At 40.2% G+C, this 26,359-nt stretch overlaps 1 protein-coding gene across 1 annotated transcript in view; it reads left to right on the top strand.

Annotated features, from left to right (window-relative positions):
- GLP1R (glucagon like peptide 1 receptor) overlaps window positions 1-26,359 on the top strand; it is an 88,704-nt gene that overhangs the window by 12,576 nt on the left and 49,769 nt on the right. The window contains exons 2-3 of the mRNA XM_027641597.1: window positions 16,247-16,343; window positions 17,599-17,709. Of these exons, the coding sequence (XP_027497398.1) occupies window positions 16,247-16,343; window positions 17,599-17,709 (208 nt within the window). The remainder of the gene's footprint in view (window positions 1-16,246; window positions 16,344-17,598; window positions 17,710-26,359) is intronic.

The following is a 26,359-nucleotide window of genomic DNA, read 5'->3' as shown; positions in this document are numbered from 1 at the left end:
ATCTTAGATTGAGATTTGCTGCGTTTCTGCAAGATATAATGTAAAAATAAATCTGAGTATTATATGTGGGTGTATGTGTAAGAAAGGAGGACAAGACAGCTGAGAAATGTAGGCAGTAATTAAAGTCAGAAAGTGAATAGAGACTATTATTGTTTTATACTGTGAATCCTCTGAAGGTCCTGTGCTTTGAGTCATATCTTCCTTGACTCCACATGCACTCTGTAAGAGGGAGAGAAGGAGACAATAAGAGGAAAAAGGCAATGGGACATGTAATGATTATTTTCTATGTGCTTTGGAAGGGGAGTGGGGAGTGTATATGCACACAGGCATGTGTGACTGGGGTAATGTTTGAGCAGAAATTTCACATACAGTGGCTTATTTACCGATTTTAAACCTAAATGTTTCAGTGAACTTTCTGCCCTCAAAATCTACACTGAAAAAGAAAGAAAAAGACTTGAGGCAGAAGAGGGACTGTTGTCTGTAGTATAACAGTGTGCTACTTTTGGTGGCTGTGAGGAACAGACTTACTTTTTTGGGCAAGGTAGTCAGGCATGAAAGCTTTTACCAATCTCTAGAAGCAGATGTGATCTACAGCGCTGATACTGCAGAATTTCATCTACAGATTTTGGCTTGTTTACCCAATTCATTCCTCCTAATTGAAAAAGCAGGAAAAAAAATGTAAGTTTCCATCTTCAGCTGTAAAACTGAAAGAGTGAAAATTACGTGAAAAGAAAATATTATCATATAAAAGCACAAATACTTGTAACTCTGAGGTGATAGTGATGCTGATAGTGTCCCCAGTACCTCCAGCTGTGTAGTTGTCTTCTGTAATAACTTAAACCATTCTTGTAAGAAATTCAAGTGCGGGCTAAAATTACTCCCGCAATTATATATAACAAAAAGGTAAGGAAGCTGGTGGCAACAAGTACAAACCAACCATTTCAAAAATACTAATGAAGGTTAAAATATGTGACAAGTCTGTGGCTCTGGGCCTAAAGGACAACTGGCTCCTTTGTCAGAAACCAATTCAGTCATAATGGTGGGGTGGAGGAGCCCAGACTCTTCTTTGCTACCGTTCAGTACCATGCTAACACTCTGCTCTAGAGCCCTGCAATCTAGGAAAAATTCAATTTGTGTTTGCTTTCACTAGTAACTGTTAACTGTTTAATCTGATACTCATTCAACAGTGTTGTGAAAAAACTGAAAAATTATCTAACTTCATAAATATTAACGAACCTATTATCTAAAGAAAATTCAGTCAGGTATAATGTAATTACGTCATTTCTATCTTATTAATTAAAACTATTGTGCCATTCTTCATGTTTTGCAAGGTTGTTGCTTTTAAGGAAAGTTATTTGCTTGGGAGTTTCAACTCAGACTAGTAATAAGTGGAGAATTCAATACTGAGGGTGATCAACCACAGTAGCAGCTTACCTAAGGGTGCAGTGGATTCTCCATCACTCGGAGTCTTCAAGTTCAAGATTAGAACTGTTTCTGAATGGTATCTTCTGGTTAAGCTAGTGTGTGTGAGAGATGAGGCAGTTACTGTGAGGTTCTAGAAGGCACTATGGGGGAAATCGATGGGTTTGTTATCATGGTCACCATGGTTGCAAAAGGTGAAAAATCACGACCTGCACAGTGGGAGCATAGATGAGGAAAACTTAAAGGCTATTTCACCAGTTGCTGAAGTCCTCAAATCTTTGCTTCTTTGAGTAATACATTCAACTCCTAGCTTAACATTTTTATACAGGTAGTTCATTTTATATGCTATGAGGACTTTACTTCAAGCTCCTCTTATTTCTAATGTGGTGGATAATTAAGATTATTCTTATGCTTTGCTGTGAACTGTGCTGCATTTGTCTCTGGTTCACAGCAACTCTTATTCTCTCAAACATTTTTTTTTCCAGTTTAATTTTTCTTTGGAGAGTTTGGTTGTCTGGCTTACGGTGTTGATGTTATGAGTGCTTATGGTGGCATAAGGAGAAGAGGGGAGTGAAATGTGGGGGAGAAAAATCACCTTTCTCTGGGGACAGATAAACCACTGCTTTCAACAGTAGTGCTGGTTTATGCTGCTTTAAATGCAAATAGTTATGCTGTAAGATGACTCAGTGCTCCAGAAGTACATCCTAAAGATGAACTAAGATGTAAAACATAAGTCCTTTGCAGAGCAGGTTAGCTTAGAGAACAGATTTTTCCTCTGAAAAGGGAACATGTCAAGCCTGTGCTACTTAAGTTCCTGTCTTTTTTTCTCTAGCATCTTCTCTGTGAATCTATTCTGTTCCTACAAGTGTTGCTTGATTTAAAGTAAATGTCAGAAATGGAAATATGTAGCTGTGAAACTACTAACATGGAATGAGTTTAATTCCTTTAAGTGACCTGTCCATTCTCAGCTTTATTACTGCATGGTCACTGCTTCCTTCCGTGCTTTTACAATTGGAGCTGAGGGAGGGGAAGCTTTGTGCACAACTTGACCTTCCTCAAAATGAATAATTTGGGGACTTGACTGGAGAGGCAGCTCTCTCTTCCATGTTTCCATTTGTCTAGCCTAGACAACTTACTTGAAGCTCTCTGCATGTTTTTCTTTGCTTGGCTTATGAAGTTCTTTATCCTATCTCTTGCTTTCTGAAAACCAGTGTACTTGCTGCCTGAACAGCAGTCTTCCTCTTGCTCAGTTTCCCCTTTCTTTTGAAGGTGCCACTAAGGAAGAGTGGGGAAAAGTGGAAGTCCCCTCAGCTTTAACATCAGCACAATCACATTCAATTCTGTAGCTTAAACCACAAACCTCTTTAGCTACATATACCTCTGTGAGAGTATGGAAAGAAAAGAAGGGCTGAGGAGGAGGCAGGCTGATTTCTGTGGAGAGTTATGACTGTCTTTCAGACTAGCTGTTACCATAGCAGACCTGCAGGGCTGAAGGCTGTGCTACCTGACTGAAGTAAAGAAGTAAGATCCAGTCCTGGAGCTGGTATGGATTCTGAATGAAGAAAATAAACAGATTTCCCACATAGTGGAAAATGATGTTGTGAGATTCCAGTGATGAAGATCAAAGTCTGCTAGAAGTGGCCTGAGGATGGGGTAGGGATAAACTTTTGGAAAAGTAAATCTTGCATTTGAGTTCCTCTCTTTTGCTACTGTTTGGGGGCAGAAGCATGGTAGCATGTGGGATTGCCTTGCAGAACTAATGCATAGATCCTTTGTTACTGATTCAACTTGCGCAGTCAGTGCCAGAATCTCTGGGCACAAGGGGGACCAAGTATCTGAATATTATGTACACAAGGTTAATGCAGCAGAAGTAAGAATGTAGAGGTATGGGGAGAACAGCGAGCTGCTGTGAACATGGTCCTGAAATGGATTGGAGCTTGCTCACTCATTTTATTTCTTACCTAATTAAAATACTTGGAGAGAGAATTGGGGAAAATTACTAGTCCGTGTGTTTGAGAGACTTGCAGTGTAGAATAATACTGATAAACTGGCCCAATATTGACTACAGAAAGAAATGTTCAAGGATTGTTTTTTTATTAAAACTCTTACACTACGAAATCTCTAAGCTGAAGGAAATGGTATACTAAGGCAAGGTCTCAGGATTAAGCGTATAGAAGGATTTTTGATTTTACTACTGTCTCATCTACACATGCTGGTGTTGTGTACTAACTATTATCTCTTTGGGGAACTAGAAGACAGACAGAAAACTCCCAGAGTCTGCATGGTTTTGGTCATCCGTTTGCTTGCTGTCACACTTGGCCTCTCATATTTTCACTCTGCTGTGTTTCTGAAATGTAGGAACTATGGTCATCTTCTTGAAAGAGGCATTGGAGTAGATTAATTCAGATTTGAAGAAAAAACTGATCTGATTCTTGTAGTGATAGTGTGGTTCGTAAGTTGCTTTGCAGTCCTAGAGTAAGCGAAGTTTGTGATTCAACTTGACTTGCCTCTGTGTCTGTAGTCGGCTTCTCTGGCTGAGAAGGATTGCAAGAAAACTGGAAAGTAAATCTATTCTGGATAAGTTTGTCAAGTACTTTTACAAGTGTAGAGGTGGAGGAGGGGAAGGTGTTATCTACCTTCCAAATCATTTGAGTCCAAGGTGGTAGCAGAGTGAAACACCAAGCAGTTAATATTTGTTTGGAATTCCTTGATTTCCAAGTATTCAGCCCAAACCTCTGAAAGCTTCAGCCCTACTTTACAGATACCAAAACCAACCAACCAAAAAAACCCAAAACACAAAAGAAGAAAAAGCTAATGGCAATTAATGTATTAATGAAAGCTTCTAGTTTTAATGGCTTTCATTTGTGTGTCCAACAACTAAATGGCTTCTGCTTGATTGTAATTTTAAATATTGTAGAAGATGGTGATGACTGTCCTCAGAAAATGAGAAATCAGAAAATTTAGGTTTCAGTTTTGAGCTGTTTTATTTCTACCTTCAAGAAAGCTGATTTGGCCTCTGCAAATAAAAGCTAATGTAGAACTGTGCAGAAGTGAAAGCAAACACTGTAGTGCATTCGTATGTGCTGTTGACTCTTGTGCCATCACTTCTGGGTAAAGATGATCATGCAGCCTTAGCTACCAAGACCTCACAAATACAGTAGGCTGTTGTCAAGTTAAGATGATGCTTTAAAGAACCTTTCTGCTGAGAGGCTTTCAGGAGCATAGCCAAAAAACAAACAAACAAAAAACCCCAAAACCAAACAACAACAACAACAAAAACCCACCAGGGAGCTAACTCTTCTGTTTTAAAAGAAGGAAAAGGACAGGAAGGACATGGGCAGTGGGATGGTGGTGGGAATACAAGTTCCATGTTTGGGTAGCCTCTGGAGGTGGTAATGTTGTCTGGCCCACTCTACCTGAGAACACAGCTCTGAGGATGCTGCTACTGATTGTGGTGCCAGATTTTTTTCTTCTAGCTTGTGCCCTCCGATTTTGATGTCAAGAAACTGCAAGATCTTCTCCCCAAACTTTGAATAGAAAAATATGATTATTCAATGTAAGTTTAACTTCAGGCATGCTGATTTTGTCCTTTTTTGTCAACCTGTGTTACCTTGGTGTTTCACATGATCAGACTGCAGTCCCTGGGTAGCATCTTGATACACCATTTTCATTTGTCTTACTACTTTTTTTTGTTCATTTAAATATTTCTCCATGTTGGACTGAGTTAAGACTGTAGTCTTTATGCAACATTGTTCCTGTCTTGGTTTTGACAAATCAAGCCCTTGGAATATAACACTTGGCAGGCTTCTGGGTTGAATGCTGGAAAGTATAAGATTATATGCAGGCTGTAAAACACCACACTGCATCCAACCACGTAAATGTGAACTCTACTATGTATGATATGATACTGCAAGGATATTGTTTTAGAGGTTCTGTCCTGTCGTTGTGTAATGCCAAGGTGTACCTCTGCATGTACCTCCAAATCCTTTTATTTAGGATTTGGAAGGCAAACAGATGATGTCTGGAGAATGAGCTTCGCTGGCGGAACTTCTCTTGTATGCTCTGTTCTCAAATGTGTCGTAACTGTTGATGGAAACACTAGCAGTTTGCAAAGGTGCTACATATAACTGCCTTGGCAGGGACAAGGCAATATGGCAGATAATGGGACAGTGGACCTTGAGATGCTGAGGGAGTTAATTTGCATTTGTTAAAACCAAAATAAACTACTGCCCTCAACTAGAACTGCAAAAGCAATACAGATTTGATTGCATTCTTCCCTAGCAATCTCTAAACGATAGTAGATGCAGAACCCATGAAATTGTATACTGAAGTTTTGGAGTTTGTGTGTGATGGTGTTTTTTAAATAGCTTTGTGGTGATTGCTTTTCTATCAAATAAATTTTTTAGCTAGAGAACTAAGTTTGTTTACAAATTAAAGTGTAAATGGGAATGCATTCATTCAAGGTTTGTGAAGGTTAATGTGTGTGATTTATTTGTTCGTTTTTTTCTTGTTGTTGAGCTTATTGCAGGGATTGTAGTGATGGGGTAACAAACTGGTTAAGTTGCTACAGGATTTGTGAGCTGTCTGCACCTTGCACTACAGCTCTTTAAGAAGAAGGACTGTTAAATAGTCCTTTCAAAAGTTGGGGGGAGCTTAACTCCCTTGGGTTGTTTTGGTATGGAAAGTGAAAAGATTTAGAGTTTTTCCTGCCTAGTGAAAATACAGGTTATTTACAATGAAGTGTTGCTCATTCAGTCCCTGAGGTTGTGGTGAAGATTACTTTTGGATTTTTTTGTGAAAAGTTTTTTTTTTTTAACTTGGAAACTTGAATGTTGCAATTCCATGACTCGGTGGAACTGCCAGCTCGGTCTGCCCCTCTGCTCAGCCAAATCTGGGACTGGACAATTGCTGGCTGGTGCAGAGAAACAAGTCAGTTATAAGCATAAAATAAAGATCCTTTTAAATGTGCTTGGCTTAGTATGTCCTCAAGAACCAGCTTGACTAATTGCATTTTAAACCTCAGAAAGAGGAGCCAGAAGTCCGGCTTTGACAGATGTTCTTTGCTTTGTTTTGCTTCAGCAGCTCAGAGATGATGATAAGTCAGTTGCCCAAATGTAGGCATCTAGTGCTGCTCAAAACTTCTCAGTATTCAAGACCCTATATGGGACCAATGGGTATGATGCAGGATCTAGGGGAATCCTTCACCTCTCTGTAGCTGTGGCAGGAGACAAAACACAGAATTTGTCTGTGGTGAGGGGAAGTGTAGGTACCTGTGATTAGGCATCTGAATTCCACCCTCAATCTCCTTTGCTTTTTTCAGCCCTATATATCCCTCACTGCTTCTCTACTCCATTTGATAGTACATGATTACAATGTCCCAATTACAATTTATTTATTAATAAATATCTTTATTAATAGACATAGACAGTTTGCAGGTGATGCTGAGTGGTACAGTTGATTCAGTGGAGGGGAGGAGTGCCACCCAGAGGAACCTCAACAGGCTTGAGAAGTGAGCCTGTGTGAACTTCATGAAGTACAGCAGGGTTGAGTGTAAGGTCTGACACCTGAATCAGGGAAATCATCAGTATCAGTACAGGCTGGGTGGAGAATAGATCAGGAGCAGCCTTGCAGATAAGGACTTAGGGATTCTAGTGGATGGAAGACTGGATATGAGCTGACAATGTGCACTTGCAGCCCAGAAACCAACTGTATCCTGGGCTGCATTAAAGGCAGAATGGCCAGCAGGTTGAGGGAGGTGATTCTGCCCCCTACTCTGTTCTCATGAGATCCCACCATCCAGCTCTGGGGCCCGCAGTACAAGGAAGAAACGAACCTGTTAGACTGGGTCAGGAAGAGCGCTGCAAAAGTGACTTGGGAGCTGGATGACCTCTCCTGCAAAGAAAGGCTGAGAGCACTCAGATGCAGTTCAGCCTAGAGGAGAGAAGGTTCTGGAGAGACCTTGTTGTGGCCCTTCAGTAATTGAAGGAGACATAAGAAAGGTGGAGAGAGACTTTTTACCAGGCCTTGTAGTGTAATAGGACAAGGGGTAATGGTTTTAAACTTAAGGAGGGCAGAATTATATTAGATAGAAGGAAGAAACTATTTAGTATGAGAATTAGTATGGCAGTGGTGAGCCACTGAGGTTGCTCAGAGTAGTTGCAGATGTCCATCCCCAGAAGTGTTCAAAGCCGGGTTAGATGGGGCTGTGAGCAACCTGATCTAAGTAAAAGATGTCTCTGCCCACAGCAGTGGTATTAGAACTAGATGATTCTTAGAAGTCTTTTCCAACTCAAACCATTCAATGATTCTATATTATTACAACATTTTTAATGAAATGCTGAGTTTCTGTTCCAATAGCATAGACCATATTTTGTTGCTAGATGTGTAGTGCTCTTCTCATCTTCAGCTTTTTAGCTTTCCCTGCTCCCACAATGTTCCTGAACTTTGCCTTTGTTCCTTTCATAATGTTTCTAGAGCTATGCCTTGCTTATCTGCCTAAAAATGCGTTTAAGCTATTCTGTTCTTTTGCCTGCTCTGTTGTATGACTACATCAATAAAAGTCCTCTTCTAAAGAGCACTTCACAAAGTATATGTCTAGATTTGCAATGCACAGTAAAATCTGCTTGTATGATAACGTAATTCTCATGAGTGCTGCACTCTGTCTCCCATTAAAATTCTTGGATTCTGATCTTCTCCGAGAGTTTGTGAGTTATAGTTGCTTTTGAATTTTGCTGTTTGGTTGGTTGTTTTTTTTCTGTGCCTCTGTGTAGTTGCTTGTAGTTTCTTCTGGCATTTTTGAGTGACTCGTGTAATACATCCTTGACAGGAACATTTACCAGAACAGATGAAAGACATTGTAATGAAAATAACATTTTCTGGTAACAGCAGCTGCCAATCTAAATGTGTATCTGCTTCAACTGTAAGCATAAGTATTCATGAGTCCTACAGACATCAAAGAGGAAACATCTTTCTGGGCTGGGAGAGTCCTTCATGGGACAGAAAAACTCTGCAGGTTCTTGTCCCAGGTCTGTCCACCACTGAACGCAGAAACATTAGAACCTTGTACCGCATGAACACAGGTTTGCACCACATTTTCAGACTATCTTACTTAACTACAGGAGTTTGATTTTATTTATTTATGTCTCTAAAAGATAATGCTAAATTCTGTAGTATGCTGAAATGTTAGGCTTTACTTTATTCCCTTTATTTTGGGACTGTATACCATGCAAGTTGATTTATGTCTTAAAAAAGCTTGCTTTGAAATCTGTTTCTGAATGCCAAATACTTTGTCTTGATCCAGAAAATTATAGGGGCCAAAGGAAATTTTTCTCGTTGAAATGCACCTTGTAAAAACAAAAATTTCAGTGTTCAGAAAACTGGTTATTTTCAAAGCACCAATGAAGGATCCCAGGACAGAGCTGGTGTGTTTGGTCCTGGAGTGGAAACCCTTGTGGTCACAGCTGAATTCTCCTGCCTGCTCAGACAGTTTACATATTTGGAATGATTTTTGAAGCAGTAAGTCAGCTGAAGTGGAGCTGCCTGCGCAGAAGTACTGAGAAACAGGAATGTGCCTTAAATCAGTTTTGAGTTTGTTCTTTAAAATGCCTTATCTGAGACTCTGGGCAGAAGCATTCTGCATTTTCAAACCTTTAGGAGGTGCATATACTTATTCTCGTCCTCAATCCAGAAAGAATACGTTTTAAGAGTGGAGGAGGGGTGATGGCAGTGATAAGTGCCCTGTGCTGTTATAGGCTGCCATGGGACTGAGCCCAGCCAAATCTTCCTTTTGAAACTGTGCAGGTGTGTAGAAGAGAAAGAAAAATGCATGAGGGCAGGCAGGCCAGGATGATGGACCATGTGGTCCAGTGGTTATTTTCAGCTGAGAGAGAGAGGAATGCTGACATTCAGCCTCTGGTTTAAAACAAACAGAAAGAACAACAGCAACAAACACCACCAAAAGAAAAATAATCAAGAAGAAAGAAATCAAGCTCCACCCAGGTATTTTTATACGTACTTTTGTCTTTGACAGCAGTGGTGTTTGCTATTTCAGCATGCTCTCTAAATTATCTGAAATACTGTTTTGAAGCTGCTCAGCCAGAGGATGAACTGCAGTGAGGGAAATACTGTGTGTCTTGGGAAGTTATTGAAAGCCCGATGTTACTGTTCAGTACTGGAAGTCTGCCATCAGTCTGAGCTGAGAGGCTCTGATGAGTGAGGGAGAGGAGTGTCTCTCCTGTGCATTGATCAAATGTAGGTGTCTGATGAGAGCTTGCTCTTGCAGCTTTGAGTTCAGAAGGTTGATATCATGAAACTTGAAGCAGTTGCAGAATAGAAGGGTATTCATGCATAGACAGCTGGTGGAATACTGTTCTCAAGATTTGCCTTTATCAAAGTCCTGAGACTTTTTGTTTATCTTGAAGGATTTATTGTAAAGTACTAAACTGCTGCAGCCTAAGAGAAAGAACAGCTGGCAGGTGTGATCGGGGAGTTTCTCCCTGAATCTGGTAGCTACTTTTGAGGGAGCTCATTTGTTGCCGTTTCCCTATCGGGAAGGACGCTGAAAAGTTTCTTTTTCTGGTGCTCTTGAGCTGCTGAAGCCATTAGTAACCAAGGAGCAAAAGCATTTACAGGAAAAACTGGTAGAAGCTGGCAATAGCCTTCCCTCTGAAAGAAAAGTTGTTTTGATCCTGTTTGTTTTTCATGAAGGGTGAGGAATTTGTGCAGAGTGATCCACCTGCTGATGAAGTATCTTGTAAAATATGACTTGGGAAGCAAAATTAATATTATATCATCTGATCAGTCAAGCAGCCCTACAGAAGGGACCAAGAATAATGACTTTACCTCAGATGGTCACTTAGTGCTGTGTAATGTCAGATAACTATATTAAACTCAATACTGGGCAGCATAATATGGGAAGAGAATTTGATAAATACAGAAATCTGGGGAATGTCAGATGTCCTAAAGTGTGATCTTATTTTATGATCTCTGGAAAAGGTATAACTTGGGTATGTTTAATGATGTCTTTTGAACTATCTATAATAGAGACAGCAGTGTAATTTTTAATGTACCTCCTTCTCCTTTGGCATACCTGCAGTACATAAAGGAGAGTAACTGGACTGTCAGATGTTGCCTATAATGGGTTTAGGTTCATTTATTACACAGAAGTTGAACTAAGCAGTTATAATACTGGGTTGAAGATCTTCTCTTGGATTAGAGTGAGGGCTGATCAGTAAAATCTGCTTCCATACTAATGTATTTCTAGAACCTCTTTTGGTTTTCAGAAAGCATTGTACTTGAAGGGTTAATCTTCAGTAGGATTGCTTTGTCATGTGGTAAACAGTGGGTCAAAGGACTCTGTTAGTGTCAGCTGGCATTGGGTATTTTGGCTTAGTGTTGAGTTTGTGTTTTTTTCTGCAGCAATTAAGGAAATGTAACCAACCCTACAAACTGGTGATTGTAGCAACAACATTTGTAGAAATTTTTTTACGATTTTGTAGTAACTCTAGAGAAATTGGATCTTGGCTGATGGGCTCGGGGAGGTAGTAGTAGCATCTTGCCAGTCATATGCTTTCATATTTACTTCAAGTTAGAAGTGGATAAATGTGATGACTAATTCCAGGGGAAGGTGAATTTGTTTCTGTGAACAGCTAGTCCTGTTGCAGTGTTGTGCTGTGCTACAGCCCCTGTTTTTAAACTTCTGCTTATAGAGGGCTGTTGTGGCAAGCTGAAACATCTTGTTAGGTGGGAAAGCACTATCAGGAGGGTGACTGTATTTAAGCCCCACACAAATTAATTTATTTAAGTTTGAAACCTGAAAATAATTCTTTCTTGGACAGGAGGAATCTCATCCCAATAAAAGAAAGATGCTATTGGGTCCCAGCAGATTGTTGTGGGGTAACCGTATTGTGTTTTGCCCCAATTGGGCTGTGATTTGAGGACAAAACTGTAAATTCCAGCTTATGTCCATGCTATGAATTGAATAAACAATTCATTTAGCTCACTGCTATGTTGGCTTTTATTGATGGAAACCTATATTATGTTACATAACAGATGATTTAAAAGATCTATCTTATACAGGAAAGAATGTTAAGTCGGAATGAGCATAAATCTGGTAATGTGTAATCTTCACCTATCTTGAACTTAGTTGCTGTGCTGATCCTGAGCAGAATAGCCTTGAAATAATGTTGCATTGGACTTCTCAAAAAGGGCAGTGAAATTTAAAAGAAACTTGCTGGTGCCTCTGAGATAAAAGGCAGGAAATATAATCTGAATCCTCTTCTCACAAGGTAGGTATGTCATAGTTACTATCCAAGGGAAGAATACCAAGGCCATGCCAAAGTTATTCAGTGCCAAGTTAGTTATCTTTTGGTTTTGAATACTATGATTAGCAATTTGGAGGTTGCAGTGGTTCTAAGATTACATTGCAGAATATGCTGAGTTGGAAGGGACCCACAAGGATCATCAAGTCCAACTCCTGGCCCTGCACAGGACCATCCCCAAGAGTCACACCTTGTGCCTGAGAGCATTGTCCAAATGCTTCTTGAACTCTGTTAGGCTTGATGCTTTGACCACTTCCCTGGGGAGCCTGTTCAGTGCCCAGCCACCCTCTGGGTGAAAAACCTCTTTCTTATATCCAGCCCAAACCTCTCCTGACACAACTTCAAGCCATTCCCTCAGATCCTGTCACTGGTCACCACAGAGAAGAGATCAGTGCCTGCCCCTCCTGTTCCACTCATGAGGAAGTTGCAGACTGCAATGAGGTCTCCCCTCAGTCTCCTCCAAGCTGAACAGACCAAGTGACCTCAGCTGCTCCTCGTACGGCTTCCCCTCAATGCCCTTCACCATCTTTGCTGTCCTCCTTTGGATGCTCACTAAGAACTTAATATCTTTCTTGTATTGTGGTGCCCAAAACTGCACTCAGTATCCAAGGTGAGGCTGCCCCAGTGCAGAGCAGAGCAGGACAATCCCCTCCCTCGACTGGCTGGTGATGCTTTGTCTGATGCCCCCCAGGACATGGTTGGCCCTCCTGGCTGCCAGGGCACTGCTGACTCATATTCAACTTGATGTGAGCCTTTAATGGCAAGGTGAAATCTTGCTTGTTATTCTGAAATATTAGAAGCATGAAAATACTGTAACATAAGTGTTCCCATTTAAAAACAAACAAAGGCAAAAGAAATACAAATGTAAGGAGGAATTTCTCATTCTATTGCATGTGAGACCTTGTATGTGATGATGGGAGAAGAGGAAAGAAGATAACCCCAGGAGTCACCAGCTACTTATGAAGCTCTGAGAACTCCTCCTTCCACTTTGATGCCATTTCGTGGTGTATTTTTCCTGCAGGTTTATATTCTGTGTGCTCAGATTTCACTGTCTTAGAATATTGCTTTTGTGGCATTGAGCACCTTGGTTCTGTATGGATGTTGTTTTTGTTTCAGCAGGAATCGTTTCAAAGATGTTGAAAAGTGATTAAAATGCTTTGTTTTACAGTAGGTGCTATGAAGACAAATGATGGCTATGGAAAGGGGCTTTCCTATGAAGTTTTTAGGGGTTTGTAGGGTATTCTATCTTCAGACTGTTCAATGTGCTAATTTAGATTGTTCTCTCTAGAGATAAATTACACTTAATTGTATACATACACTGAGAGACTCCCAGTCTCTCTCTTCTTGCCCATCCTAATATTTCTCAGTCTGTTTTAAGCTCCTTTGGCTGCACCATTACTCACCTCCCTAATGTCCTTCACCCATTCATGCCTTTTGACTCTTCCACCTTAACCAATCAGCCGTGCTTCTATCTTTTCCTCCACTATCCTTCTGTGATATGTTTTCACCACAGCAAAACTACTGCTGTTTTTCCTCCTGTGGTTGAGTATGACTAGGAGAAAATCCCCAAAGCCACAACTACATGCTTTTAGCAACAAAAATATAGTCCTGAGTTTAACAAAGCTATGTTTTTTCCATTTGCTCCAAGTTTTGGGTGCTGACTGATCAACCTTTGGCTTTTATATGTTCCTTAAATGCTTTGTTGTGGAAGGAATTAAATAACTTTTCAAGAAAATACAGTATCTCTTATTTGAGTAACTACTCACATGGTAAATCTGTGGTACTGTGTAACTTGTGATTCTCATTCATGTGGGCCAAAAGCCCTTGGAAATAGAGATTAGTGTATATTAAAAGCAAGTTGAAGTCAATTTGTCTGGTAAGAAAGCATGGTATTTAGCTGAACCAGAGCAAACTGTTGCATAGAGAGAACAAATTATGTGGTCTTGGAATTTATATTTGATTGTCTTATTGCAGCTGTAGATAACAGAAAACTGTCTACCAAATTCGTCTTATCCACAGAAAGGCATGTCTAATTATTTTACTCTTATAGTTTGCTAATCTTCCTGTTAGAGTTTCTTCTCACATTATGAAAAACCAATATAAGTAGAATGTTTTTACTTTTTCATTAAATGAAGGGATAGAGGCTTGCTTTTTCCTCAACTGTAATTAAAACTGGTTATTCCTGCATTTGTGAAGGCAATAGATGAAAGCTTGATTTAGCAAAAGATACTTTAAGGCTTGCTGACTCCAAAAGGGCAAATTTTCTTAATGCAAGCAGTTTTAGGGTATTGAAAAGATAGTCTCGTTTCTAAATGAAATTCTGTATGCATCTTTATCTTGTAATGATTTTAAAAGCTGGGTTTGGATTAACTTGATGTAGTAGTCATCAACATGCTTGATCAATAGTTACTTTTTGGGAAGATGTGTGACATTTAGTGACTTCTGAAATTATTCTGAATCGTAATTTAAGAGTTCATCCAGAAAATGTCCTTCTGATTCCTTTATTAGTGTTAACCTGGTGATGAGAGGATAGTGAAACAGTCCTGTGTAACTTCGATAACCACCTTTGTAAGATGAAGACCATTAAATGATTCTATGGTTCTAAATTACGTATAACCTGAAAGTCACTTTTTAAAGACTGCCTGAGAGAAACTACACTTTGAAAGCTGTTCTTCTCCCTGTACTCTGGTCATTTATCCTTTTTCAGCCTATGTGGATCTGTAAATGGCATTTTAGTTTTAGTTACTGATTATTTGTTTCTCTATACACACCTGTTGACCTAACTTAGGTGATGTTTTCTTTCCCCTTCAGTATGTTGAACATAGATCACTACATTAGAGATTTGTGTTTCCATAGGCACATGGAGTTAAAATTCAGTGGAATCGGTTCATTTTATGATACGGACTTTAGCCCAGACAGACTTTGCAGCATTTATTGGCATAGATCAGATCATTGAAATCAGGCACACAGGGTCAGAGTTTCCAAGATCCACAGATTTGTACTTGTTTTGACTTCAGGGAGAACTGGCTAAATTCTAAATTATGGCCATGAGGCCCTAGCTACAGGTAAGTTGAAGGCAGTTATTCTTGAAGCACAACACAGATATCTACTAAGTGTTTTATTTATCACATGTACAAGAGCATATTGTAAGTAAATGTGGTGGCTTAATCCAGGCAAAAGCATTATGCATATGGTGTTCGTTTTTTTCTTTTATAACACTTTTTTAATTGGAAGGATATAAATTAAGAGGACTTGAGGTGGCTGTAGTCCAAAAATATCAGTTCTACTTCTGTTCTTTTATACCAAGATGATTCCAGTAGTAGCTAAATTTTGGTCACATTGGTTGTAGAGGACAGCATTTGGTTTAGCTTTCCTGAAGTGCAATATAGTTTTAAAATTACTTCTTCATTTAAAAATAATTCTTCCTGCACCCTGGTTTTATTCTAGCCATCTGAGAAAGGTTTAGAAGCACAAGTGGAAAATAAAAATTAGCTGTTGAAGCTGAGAGGGTAAAACTGCAAGGATTATTTACTCTTGTGCTTCACTAAATAAACTGATGGACATCTGGGATTAAATGAATGTACCCTCACTCAGTGTTAGTGTGTTGTACCACTACGTTCATGCTGCTGATTGTATGTCTGAGACATCCATGCTGGGCATTTCTCTGGAAAAAAAGGCTGAGTTAGCTGCACTGTTAATCACTTACAGCCTGCTAATCCTGTACATTACATTTGTAATTCAGTTTATACGAATGTGAAGAGAGGAGAGAAGGACTGATGTTTCTACTTAAATGCAGTGAGTAAGCTGGATCTCTGTGAGGCAGGTGGGACATCTGCTAGGGTTGAGTGAGCAGCCAGCGCTGAGTTAGCTGCTCATTCTAATAACAGCTTATTTCCTTTGTCCTCAGAGGAAGTTTGTACATACTTTTCCCCTGCCCCCTCACTATTTGGTTTAGCTGATGGTGAAACCTGCAGCCTGTTAAAATGGGGGGAAAGGAGGTCCCTGTTCTCTCTCCAGTTTCAGGAAAAATATGCTGGATGCAGGGAAAAACTGTTCATGGAAGAAAAGATGAGTTGGAAAAGCTTTCATCCGTATTCTGGAAGAATACTTGAGGAATATCCGCTGAATACAGTGAACTAATTTGGTTTAATTTATGGGAAAGCAGAAATACTGCTGTTGGAAAGAAAATGTCTACTAATAAAGGGCTTACTGCTGCCCTTGTCTTTTCTTGAGATAATAAATGACACAGTTGGGGCATGTTCAAGAGAGCAAGGCTAGCTCAGTTTGGGTTTCAGCAAGGATATAGATACATGAAGATATAGTTTGTGGGTTTTTCAGTTCCTTGTGGTACAAATAGAAAGGGATTTCTATACAAATAGAAAGGGATGAGAAACAATGCTGTTTTGTCTTTTTGTAGTCATTTTCACACTCACCTACTCAGTCTACATGAAAAGCCATATGGTTTAAATTCCTGCAATGTCTGAGACTCATGGTTTTTCTTTCAGAGTTCAGATGGGTCTCTGTCTGAAGTTATGCAGAAGTGGAAGGAGTATCAGCTCCAATGCCAAAAATACTTATATGAGACGCCGCCTATTGTGGCAGGTAAGCTAATTTGGTCAGGATAGGATATATTAGTTTTTAAAATGCATGTTAACAGTAGCAAGGTAGTGATTATGAGCTTGAAAATACTTCTTGAGCTTACTTTCTGGTCCATTGCTTCTTTATCCCATTTGCTTCTGCCTGCTCTCTGTGGGACTCTTCCCTCTGCTGAGGAAGCATTTCACAGAAAAATTTCATTGTAAAGATGTTTGTCCTTAGGTCCAGAGTGTTTTCCAGTGGCAGGTGGTGGCTGTAGCACATCAAGAGCCCACTAATGTAATACCCCTGTAACTTTTATGGGGGTTGAGGTATTAGAAAATCTGGAACCCTGCTGTTCCTATTGAACTAGGAGTTTGTGGGTTGTTAAGCTGGTATAAATTATTTTGAGCGCTGTAAAATGCTGAAATGGGTTTGGAAAAAAACAAGTGACTTAAGAAAATGAGAATGTAGCTTGTCGTAGTGTTTGGGCTGCTATAATGTGCTGAGAACATCTGTGATGTGCCAGCATCATGGTGTTTAGAGGACACTGGTGCCTTGTCAGTGATACAACTGGATGCTATGCAGCCCCTCTTATGCTTCAGTGCATTTGTGACACACTCAAGAAAGATAAGATGGGTCTAAAGTTGTGTCTGTAAAGAATTACTTAAAAACTGTCAATATTCCTTGTCTTAACTATATTATTATGGCAGAATAAGAGCAGGAGGTGATGACAGCAATGGCAGGGACACATTCATCTCCCTCTGCTCCATTATCCTGTTGAGCAGTTGAGTGCTGCCCTCTAAGAATGACAGTTTAATAAATCTGAAGTTGAAATATTATGTTGATTAAGCTGTAGTGCAAATTTATGGTTGTGTGTGTGTATTTTGTTGATGGATCTATATATTAGGCTAGACTTTCCAACTGCACAACTGTGAACCATTCTGAGGAATTTATTTAGTGTTCATAGCAAAAATTATTTTAATTAAACTGAGACACATAAGTGTGTAAAAGAGAAAAGATGGTAATGGATTAGTATTAATTTATCTTTCTTGCCTATTGATTTAGACTAAGACCCTAATCTGCTCTTATTTCCTGTGTGGGAATAAACTCTCAGAAAACTAAATGTCATTTAATTGCACATCAAAGCTTAAATTCATAATGCTGTTATGGCTTAAATGCATGTGTCTGTATTTTCTTTTATACTCTGCTCTTTAGTCTTTTCCTTCTTGCAGTATTAATACAAGTCAGTGGCACAACCCTCCCTTCTCTTTCTCTGCAGAAGGCAAGTTTTGCAACAGAACATTTGATGACTATGCCTGTTGGCCAGATGGACTGCCTGGCACCTATGTGAATGTCAGCTGCCCCTGGTATCTCCCCTGGGCTAATGCAGGTAAGAACCTTTCCTTTTAGGCAGAGCTTTAAACTAACACTGTTTTCCTTGCACAGTCTTAGCAGGGATAAGACTGGCTTAAATGGCTGTGAGTTTTCTGTAACATAAAAGTAGGAATGGGGATTAGTATAATACACTCTATCCCTGTTTAACCAGAAAAAATGAAAATGAGAGAAGAGGTGGTTCTTAAAGGTTACATTTAATTTGGATTTTTTTTTTTTTTTTTGCTCTCATCTGGTTTTGCTGCTTGAATAGTATTTTATTAATAGTAGCTATTAATAAAATAGCTCTGTGGTGCTTGTTGAAGGTTATCTCACCATGATAATGGCTGAGATGGAAATGGAAAACCGAGATAAAAGTAACAAAGCTAACTGGTAGGTCATCCTGTAGTAGATACAGACAAACAGGTCTAAAGTGTTTTATGCTACTTCCTGAGCACAAACTTATTTCTCAGAATGCTGCGAGATGAAGGCACTGTCAGTGGTTGCAAAGACATTTTCTCTATGAAAGACTGAATGTTGCCTTTGGATTTTACACCCTTATGTACATGTATACTTAAAGGCAATGTGTACTATATTACTTTGTCTAGCATTCTGTCTTTGAAACCAGTGACTTGTATAGCTTCTTCTTTGTAAGCACCCTTCCATGTTTTGAAGCCTAAATGAAACAGTTTTTTTAGCTAGCTACCTTGGTGAGGAGAATTGGCTTTGGACAGAGGATATTGGTTAATGAGTATGTATAAATCTGACTGATGGACATAAAGATGGTGTAAGTGTGGAGAACATGTAAGTTGGTATAAAAGAACCTCAGGAATGACAAAGAAAAGGGATGGGATGGTCTAGTCAGAGATTACTTAGATGTGTTGGGTAATGTGGTACCTGGACGTAATACAAGTGGTATGAAATAAGGGGTGGAGATTGTTTTGGGTCTGGCTGTATTGAAGGCAACTTCCTTTGCAGCAGCCCATCTTACAGCTGGAAGTGTTGATAATGCACCTATGGCTGTTGCTGAACCCTCATCTGACCAAAGGGATATTCCCTACCACAGGATATTGTGCTTGGCAATAAAAACTCAAGGAGAGGGGGAAGAAAAGGGTAAAGGCATTCATGGTGGTGTTTTGTCTTCCCAAGTAATGGTTTTACATGCTGAGGCCCTGCTTTTCAAGAAGCAGCTGGACATCTGCCTGCTGATGGGAAGCAGTGAATAAATTCCTTGTTTTGCTAAAGGGTTGGTGATATGTGCAGGTGGAAGTCCCCACACTAATATGAGAATATCATCACAACAAAAGTTAAAAGTTTATACACACAGTAATACTGCACCCCTTATCCTTTCACTGCTAACCATGAAAGATTCTCCATAGAGGAGAATGTGGCAACATCCAGTCTCAGCTTTTTCCACTACCTTTCCCAGTTACTTATTTATCTTGACCAATAAGATTTTTCTGTCTTACTTTCTCCCCCATCCTGTTGAGGAGGAAAAGCGGCTGGATGGGTGTTTGGTAGCCAACCAAAGTAAATTCATTGTTTCCACCATAGTAGCTCCAGGAACTGTGAAGAAATCTCTGCTCTGGTGCCTGCAGCATCTCCTCACTTCCGCCTTCTGACCAGTGCTTGTAGGGCTGTTTCTCACACTTCTTTTCTCACCCCTCACTGCCAGGCAGTGTTTGGCTCTTCCTTGCATATGTTTTCCCTGAGGTGGTATCATCGTGGCTGAGGCGCTCAGCCGTGCCCTGCAGTGGGTCTTTGGAACCAGTCACGTCCAGCATGGGACAGCTCCAGCCTCTCCTTGCAGAGGCTACCCTCAATTACCTCTTCAGCCTTGCCTGCTTTCTAAGTGACCTCGGAAGTTAAAATGCTGTTTGGTAATCCTCTTCAGATTACTATTAAAGATGTTATGCTTTTAAAATGGGTAAACAAGCTTTTACAAATGTATTAAATTAATATTTACCTTATAATTCATTAACATAAAGTGATTGGATGCTGCAGAATTTCTTTCCAATAGTGCTGTTCTTTCTGGATACCTAAAACTCTTCACAGAATTTAACTTTCCTTTTAACCTGTTTACTTTCAATTTTTAAGACCCTGGACACAGTTTTTTGACTTCCAGCTGCTCTTGAAACATCACTACTGGAAAGAACCAAGGTTTAACACAGTACTGCAGATTAATAAATTATTGGAATGTGCAATATCTTTCATACTTTTGGAAATAAGATTTTTTTTTTTAAATTTAATTATCCTGAAAACAGTGTTTATTTCAGTGAAAAGAATAGCATCATTTTGTAAACTCCTTGCTAGGGAGGATTGTGAAATACTTCAGAAATTCATTCAACTTATGGATGTGTTCCCTTGTTGTGTGTATTGTGCATAAACCTCAACCTCTGTTTTATCAGCGAGAAATAAGAATGGAACAAGGAGGCCTTTCATTGTCTAATATAAAACAAGAAGTTTGTATTGGTGCCAGCTATGCAATTTAGGAACCTGAATTACCTGATAGTATTCTGTGACATATTGTGGAGTTGTGTTTGAAGTGAATGCTAATGAGCTGCCATGATGAAGAGGTAATGTCTTTATAATGGAAGATCTAGAGCAAGAGGAAATTGAACACCCTGTGCTTTAAAGTGGCCACTAAAGCATGCTTATTACTTGTTCTTGCTTAGCCCCCGACTTGGAATTTGAAATAGATTCTACCACTGCAGAGTTTCCATATCATCACCTAATGAAAACAGAGAAAATGAAAAGATGAGACCTTGTTTGGGTAGCACCTTCAAAACCTGTTCAGTGAAGGTCACCATTAAGTATGAAGTGCTTTGGCCAAGTGTACTCATTTAAGACTGTTCCTTTGATTAAGAGTCAGGTTTTCATAAAAGCCTTGCCGGGGGACTTCATGTCATATCCCCAGAAGTCCTCTGAGGATTGAATTGAGTGACTTGAAACTGAATGCTGTTTATGATGGGGTACTGAAATGGAGGAAGCATTGAGTGCAAGTCCCTATGATCTGACCACTTCTGTAAAAAAAGTGTAGAAGAGCTGGAAGCAGGGAAAGGTGACCTGGGAAGCATATAGAGACAGTGATCGTTCGAAGATAGCATTAGGAAAGCCATAGCCCACCCAGAATCTGACAAGTGATGTGAAGAGCAACAAGAAGGGCTTCTAAACAGATATGAGAGAAAATTTGAATCCACTCCTGAGTGGGGCAGGAGGATCTTGTGGCAAAGGTTGGGGAAATGACTGAAGTATTCACTGCCTTCTTTATCATTACCTTACCAGTAAAACTTGCCTTCAGCAAACCCAGGTCACTGAGACCAGTGGTGAAGTCAGGAGCAGTCAGTGGTGAAGTCAGCCTTACTGGATGAGGCTTAGAATATGGAATACTTTAACAGGACATACACATGTCCACAGCACTTGGTGAGATATACTAACAAGTGCTGAATGAGCTGATTGATGCCAATGTGAGGCCACTCTTTATTATCTTGGAAATATCATAGCAATTGAGAGAGATTCCTGCAATTATCACCAGTCTCTTCAAAAAGTGCAAGGAGACAAGTCTGTGCACCTATGGAAGATTTGCCTTTTGTCAGTCCCCAGGCAGGTTAATGGAGCAAATAATCCTGGAAACTGTTTGCAAGCACATAGAGGACAAGAAGGTGACTGGGAGTAGTCAGCATGGATTTATGAAGGTGAAATCATGCTTGATGAACCTGATGAGATGACTAGACTGGTATATAAGGGAAGAGCAATGGATGTGTTTATCTTGACTTTAATAAGGCTTTTGACACAGGCTCCCATAACATCCTCATGGCTAAACTGATGAAGTTTGGGTTAGACAAAAGAACAATGAGATGAACTGAAAACTGCCTGAGCTGATGGCCATACGGGGTTGTGGTCAGCAGAACAAAGTCTAGTTGGAAATCAGTACCCTAGTGGTGTACCCCACGGCTTGGTAGTAGTTGTATAGGAAGAGCATCCCTAGCAGCTCAAGAGGATGATCCTTCCTGTCTACTCTGTAGGACATGACACATCTGGAGTGCTTTGTCCAGTTCCGGGCTCCCCAGTGTAAGAGAGACATGGGCATACTGCAGCAAGTCCAGCAAATGATCATGAAGATTAGTAAGGGATGGGAGTGTCTCTCTTATGAGATGAGGCTTTGGGAGCTGGTATTCTTCCTCGTGGAGAGGAGAAGCCTCAGGGAAAATCTTGTCAAGGTGTATGTTTACAAACCGAAATACAGGAAATTTCCTTTTAAGATAATTATTTTACTGTGAGGTTGGTCAAACACCTCAGACAGGTGATCTGGAGAGGTTTTGGAGTCTGTCCTTGAAGAAGATAACAGTCTGACTGGACATGGATGTGAGCAACTTGCCCTCGTTCATCCTGCTTTGAGCAGGGTATTGTATTAGGAAATCTCCGGAGTCCCTGTCTGTTGTCTATTTTGTGCTTGTCTCTTTACATCTTATTAAAAAAATATATTAACTCTTGGTAACTAGTTACTGTCAGGAGTTACAAATTTCTCTATGTGTCAGCTAGAATATGAGATGAGGAAAAGAATATTTGTATGCTAAATGTTTGAAAAGCTGGAGTGTTTTTTGGTGAATTACAGGTTTTGCAAACTCGATGCTTTAATATCTCTTACTCTGTGTACCGCTCTTGTCCTAGTGGCTGTCAGTCTTGAGCCTGCCCTTCTGCACATCTCAACAGCAGATGTGGCTCAGCATGTTGCGTAGCAAAGGGGCAAGCTGAAAATGTGAAGAACTTTTTACCTGCTGAGCAGGTATGTGCTGTGTCACTAGTCCAACTGCACATGACGTTAGTAGGTTCTTGTTTCTACTTGCTGCCACAGAGGTGCTCGCCGAGGTGTAACTTTCTTCTTGCTCATTTAATGGGGCAGCTTCTGAATCCCTGCCTGCGTTGTGGGCACAGTTCAGCAGTAATGCTTTCTCCAGGTCTTTGAATTGCTCATTTATCTCCAGGTACAAGAGCAATTGCAGGGAGATGGGGAACTGTTCACTGAAAAACTTGGGAGTTAAACTGGTGTTCGGTGCTGTATGCCTGTTCAGGCTTGTGTGTATACAGACACTCAAAACCAGCCTTTCACAAGACAAATCCATGGAGGATGGCCCTGCAGGTCTTCTGTGCTGAGCAGTGTGTGCACTTGTAAGGTTTTTTTTTTTTTTTACAGGACCACTTGCCTTATGATTGCAACATTCATCCTCTGTCCTTTTTGAAAGTGCTGCTTGCTAAGGCAACCTATAAAGTACAGCAGAGACCATCAATACTGTCCTACTCTTGTCAGATCTCTTTAGAAACGCTGAGACTGAGACTTCTTTTTGTTGTAGTATTGTATAGCAGGTGTATCAGCATCCCTGCCAGACTCAGTATTGGTGTACTGTCTGCAAGGATGGACTCCAAGGGCTGGGAATGTGTTCGTGATAATTGAATAGAAGAAAGATCATAACATTAGACCCAGATGTTATGCTTGAAACCATGTATCCCTGTACTGCTTGTGACAGGCAAGTAAATTAAGCCTGAATTTTTAGAGGAATTTTTGGTTTATAGGTTGCACTGAAATACTTGGTATTCATTTGTGGGTGCGCCTTTGAGATGTGACCTGAGGGTTGGGTTATTATGTGTTTCTTCAGTGGCACTGCACTGCTGTCTTTTTTCTGTCTCTAGTTGTGCAGCAAACTAGATCAGGAATTTCATCCAGCTGAAATGTGGGTTTTTCTCCTCATTCCTTTGAGTCTTGTCTCTTTTTTTCTCTCATGCGGATCAGTTTTCTGATTGGTGTGATTGTAGCTGTATTAGTATTCATGTGCTTCAAGTGTATTGGTGGTTATAGTATTTTCTTAACAGGAAATTATGAAATAAGAATTCACAACTAAGAATAAGAGTTCATAAAGTAACCTGTGTCCCTTGCCATATAAAATACCTTTATGCCTGTAGTGAGGAAGCCATTTGGGACAGTGAGAAGCAGTGTCGTTGGGGCAAATGGAAGGTGGAAGGGAATCTAATTCTGGTCAAACAAAGCATTCTGATCAGGGCTCTGCAGTGAAATTCTTAAGTTTTCTCTTTGGAAGACTTCTTGGTTTTTGAAATATTGTTTTGAAACGCTTTGAAAATATGAAGCGAAATGTCTGGACTGTCAGAACATGCACATGCTTGACTTATGCCCTGCTTTGCTTCCTTACCCCCCAAAAGCCCCCAAAACCAAAGCAAAGGTTTTGCTTATAAATCTTTGAAATAGCAAACTACAGAAGTTTCTAACCCATATGAGCAATTTTACTCCAGTTCTCTTTGTCTTTCATTTGTTCTTATGCAACTCCTACTGTGGGCAGGTCTTTACAGGGAGATACTGAGTAGCAGGAGGGAGGTTATTGTTAAATGAATTGTTCTGCAAAGTTGCCAGCACACATCTTGGGCTACAACCAAAACTTGTTGAAGGCAAATGCCACTTACTTGTGGCTGACAGAGTTGAAGCTTTTGCTCCCGTATGTGAAGCCTACTTAGGTTATAGTAGCATTGAAGTTACACCAGGTAAAGTTGGCACACCTTGCTATCCACATTGTAACCAGTGAGATTATGGCAAGTTCTAGAGACGCAGATGTCTCAAAGTTCAGTCAGTGCAGAAACTCCAAGGGGAGCAGTATTCCTTTAAGGGATGGTGGGCACCTTGCCTCACTGTCACTGGCTGTGTGCTTTTTCTTGTTACCTTCTTATAATTGAAGGCTGGCTGCCAGTAGCACCATGTGGATTTGGAAACTGTGGAGCTGCACAATTCATCTTGCAATTATGCCTCCTTTGGGGTTCTGATATTTTATTGTTTAATAGCACTAAATCCTTTTTAATTAAAAAACCTTCCAGAGGTAGTAGTTTCAGACAAGAGTTATGTGAACAGTAGCCACATCAGTTGCTCCTATATGCACTGAGCTGCACAGAGTCTGGCTGCAGACTTGCATCAACCCAGATGTGGATGTTACTGGGATCTCCACTCAAAATCTTCTAAAATCTTTGAATGCTTTTTTCTCAGCTTAGGGCCTGTCTATAGTTTTGAGGTGTCTGACACCTGAATTGGCTTGACTGCTGATCTGTATCTTTATTGGCATCATGTTATGGCACTGTAGTGAATTTTAAAGCAGCATCCTAATTGTCTTGCTTGGTGTGACTGAGTTAGTTTGAACAGTTTTGGTGTCTGTTTCTTTGGAGTAAATGAAACCAGAAGCTGTGCCCCAGGAGTGCATTGGATTCTTTTCAGTCCAGGACCTAATGATTTGTCTGTACTACTATGAAGTCTTCCAGTATGACCATACATGGGTCATTGGAGGACTTCTGAACTACCAAACTCTTATTAAATCGTGAATGTTTCTTGTGCCAGGTAAAGGGCCAGGTGGCTTGTACGCCTTTAAATGATGTTGTCCATGAAGCTTCAATGCTTTGTGATTCCTTATGTTCTCTAGATTCACTTTTCTCCTAGTTTGAAATCCTTTTCTTTGTTTAACTAATAACTTCTGTTGTCATTCAGCTTTGCTGGAATCACTTGTCTCCTATAATTCACTTTATTATCTGTATTATCCTCTTTTCACTACATTTTGTGTTACAATACTGATGCCTGCTCCTTTGTTCTCCCAGATCATCAGGCAAAGTACAGCCTGGGGACCCCTGGAAACAACATTGCTGTTCAGCCTGTGACGTGAAAGACCTGAAAGTCTCTCTGGTGGGAGAATAACCCAGCGGTAATATCAGATGATCTCTGATAGTAACCTTGTGGCTGCCTCTGGCTACTAGAGGTGCAGTCAGTCTGATGAAATAGTGGAGGTCTGGTACCACAGCTATACTTCACACAATAATTTTACCTGGTCACAGAGCATGAATCAAGCTTCGTGTGGGGCTGTGGTAATGCAGAGATCAGAGACCAGGTTGCTGCTTCAGAGTACCTTTAGTTGCAAGGATACATCCAGGTCAGCTTCTTCTCACTTTCCCCTGCTGTAATCTACATTTGAGATCCTCTTTCCAGCACTCCCCGTTTGCTCTCTGGCAGAACTTCTTTACCTGAAGTGTCTTTAGGTAGGTGTGGACGCTGCATGAGGCTTCGGGTGGAAGTGGGGCATTACCTTGGAACTCCAAAGTGCCAGAGGTTAGCAGTTTGCCCCTGAGGATTTTATGCTTTTTTAAAGCAATTTCTCTAGGGCTATGAGATAGACAAACCTTGTGGTGCAGCAGAGATGATGGAAATTGTTTGCACAGTCCCCACCCAGCATTAGTCTCTAGCTTAGTCCTGGCTGTTGTTTAGATTGTAAACTAATACTTTCCTTCTTGTGTGGTGTCTTCCTCTACCCAAAAGCTGTAATGATAGATTTACACAATTGTAATCATATCATATTGCAGATCCTATTCCCTGCTATACAAGCAGCCAAAATGTAAGTGTTGAAATGGATTTTGTTTGGGATCAGATAGTTTAATCTGTGATTGTTGTGCCCACCAAGGAGAAGGGCTGAGAAAGGAAACAGAACCTTGTTGTGTTTGTCAAGGTGTTACCACAAGTGCTTTGTGTCTATTGCATGCTCAACCATGACCCAAGTGAGAGAAATTTGCAAGTAAACTTGTGCCTCAGCAGGGATTTTGTTATTGACTGTAGATGGGGTGGCCAGTATCACAAT

The sequence above is a fragment of the Corapipo altera genome, unplaced genomic scaffold (assembly GCF_003945725.1).
Source record: "Corapipo altera isolate COAL_440 unplaced genomic scaffold, ASM394572v1 48b, whole genome shotgun sequence".
Taxonomy (NCBI): Eukaryota; Metazoa; Chordata; class Aves; order Passeriformes; family Pipridae; genus Corapipo; species Corapipo altera.
Note: the sequence above shows the minus strand (reverse complement) of the source record. Positions and strands in the feature narration are given on the sequence as shown.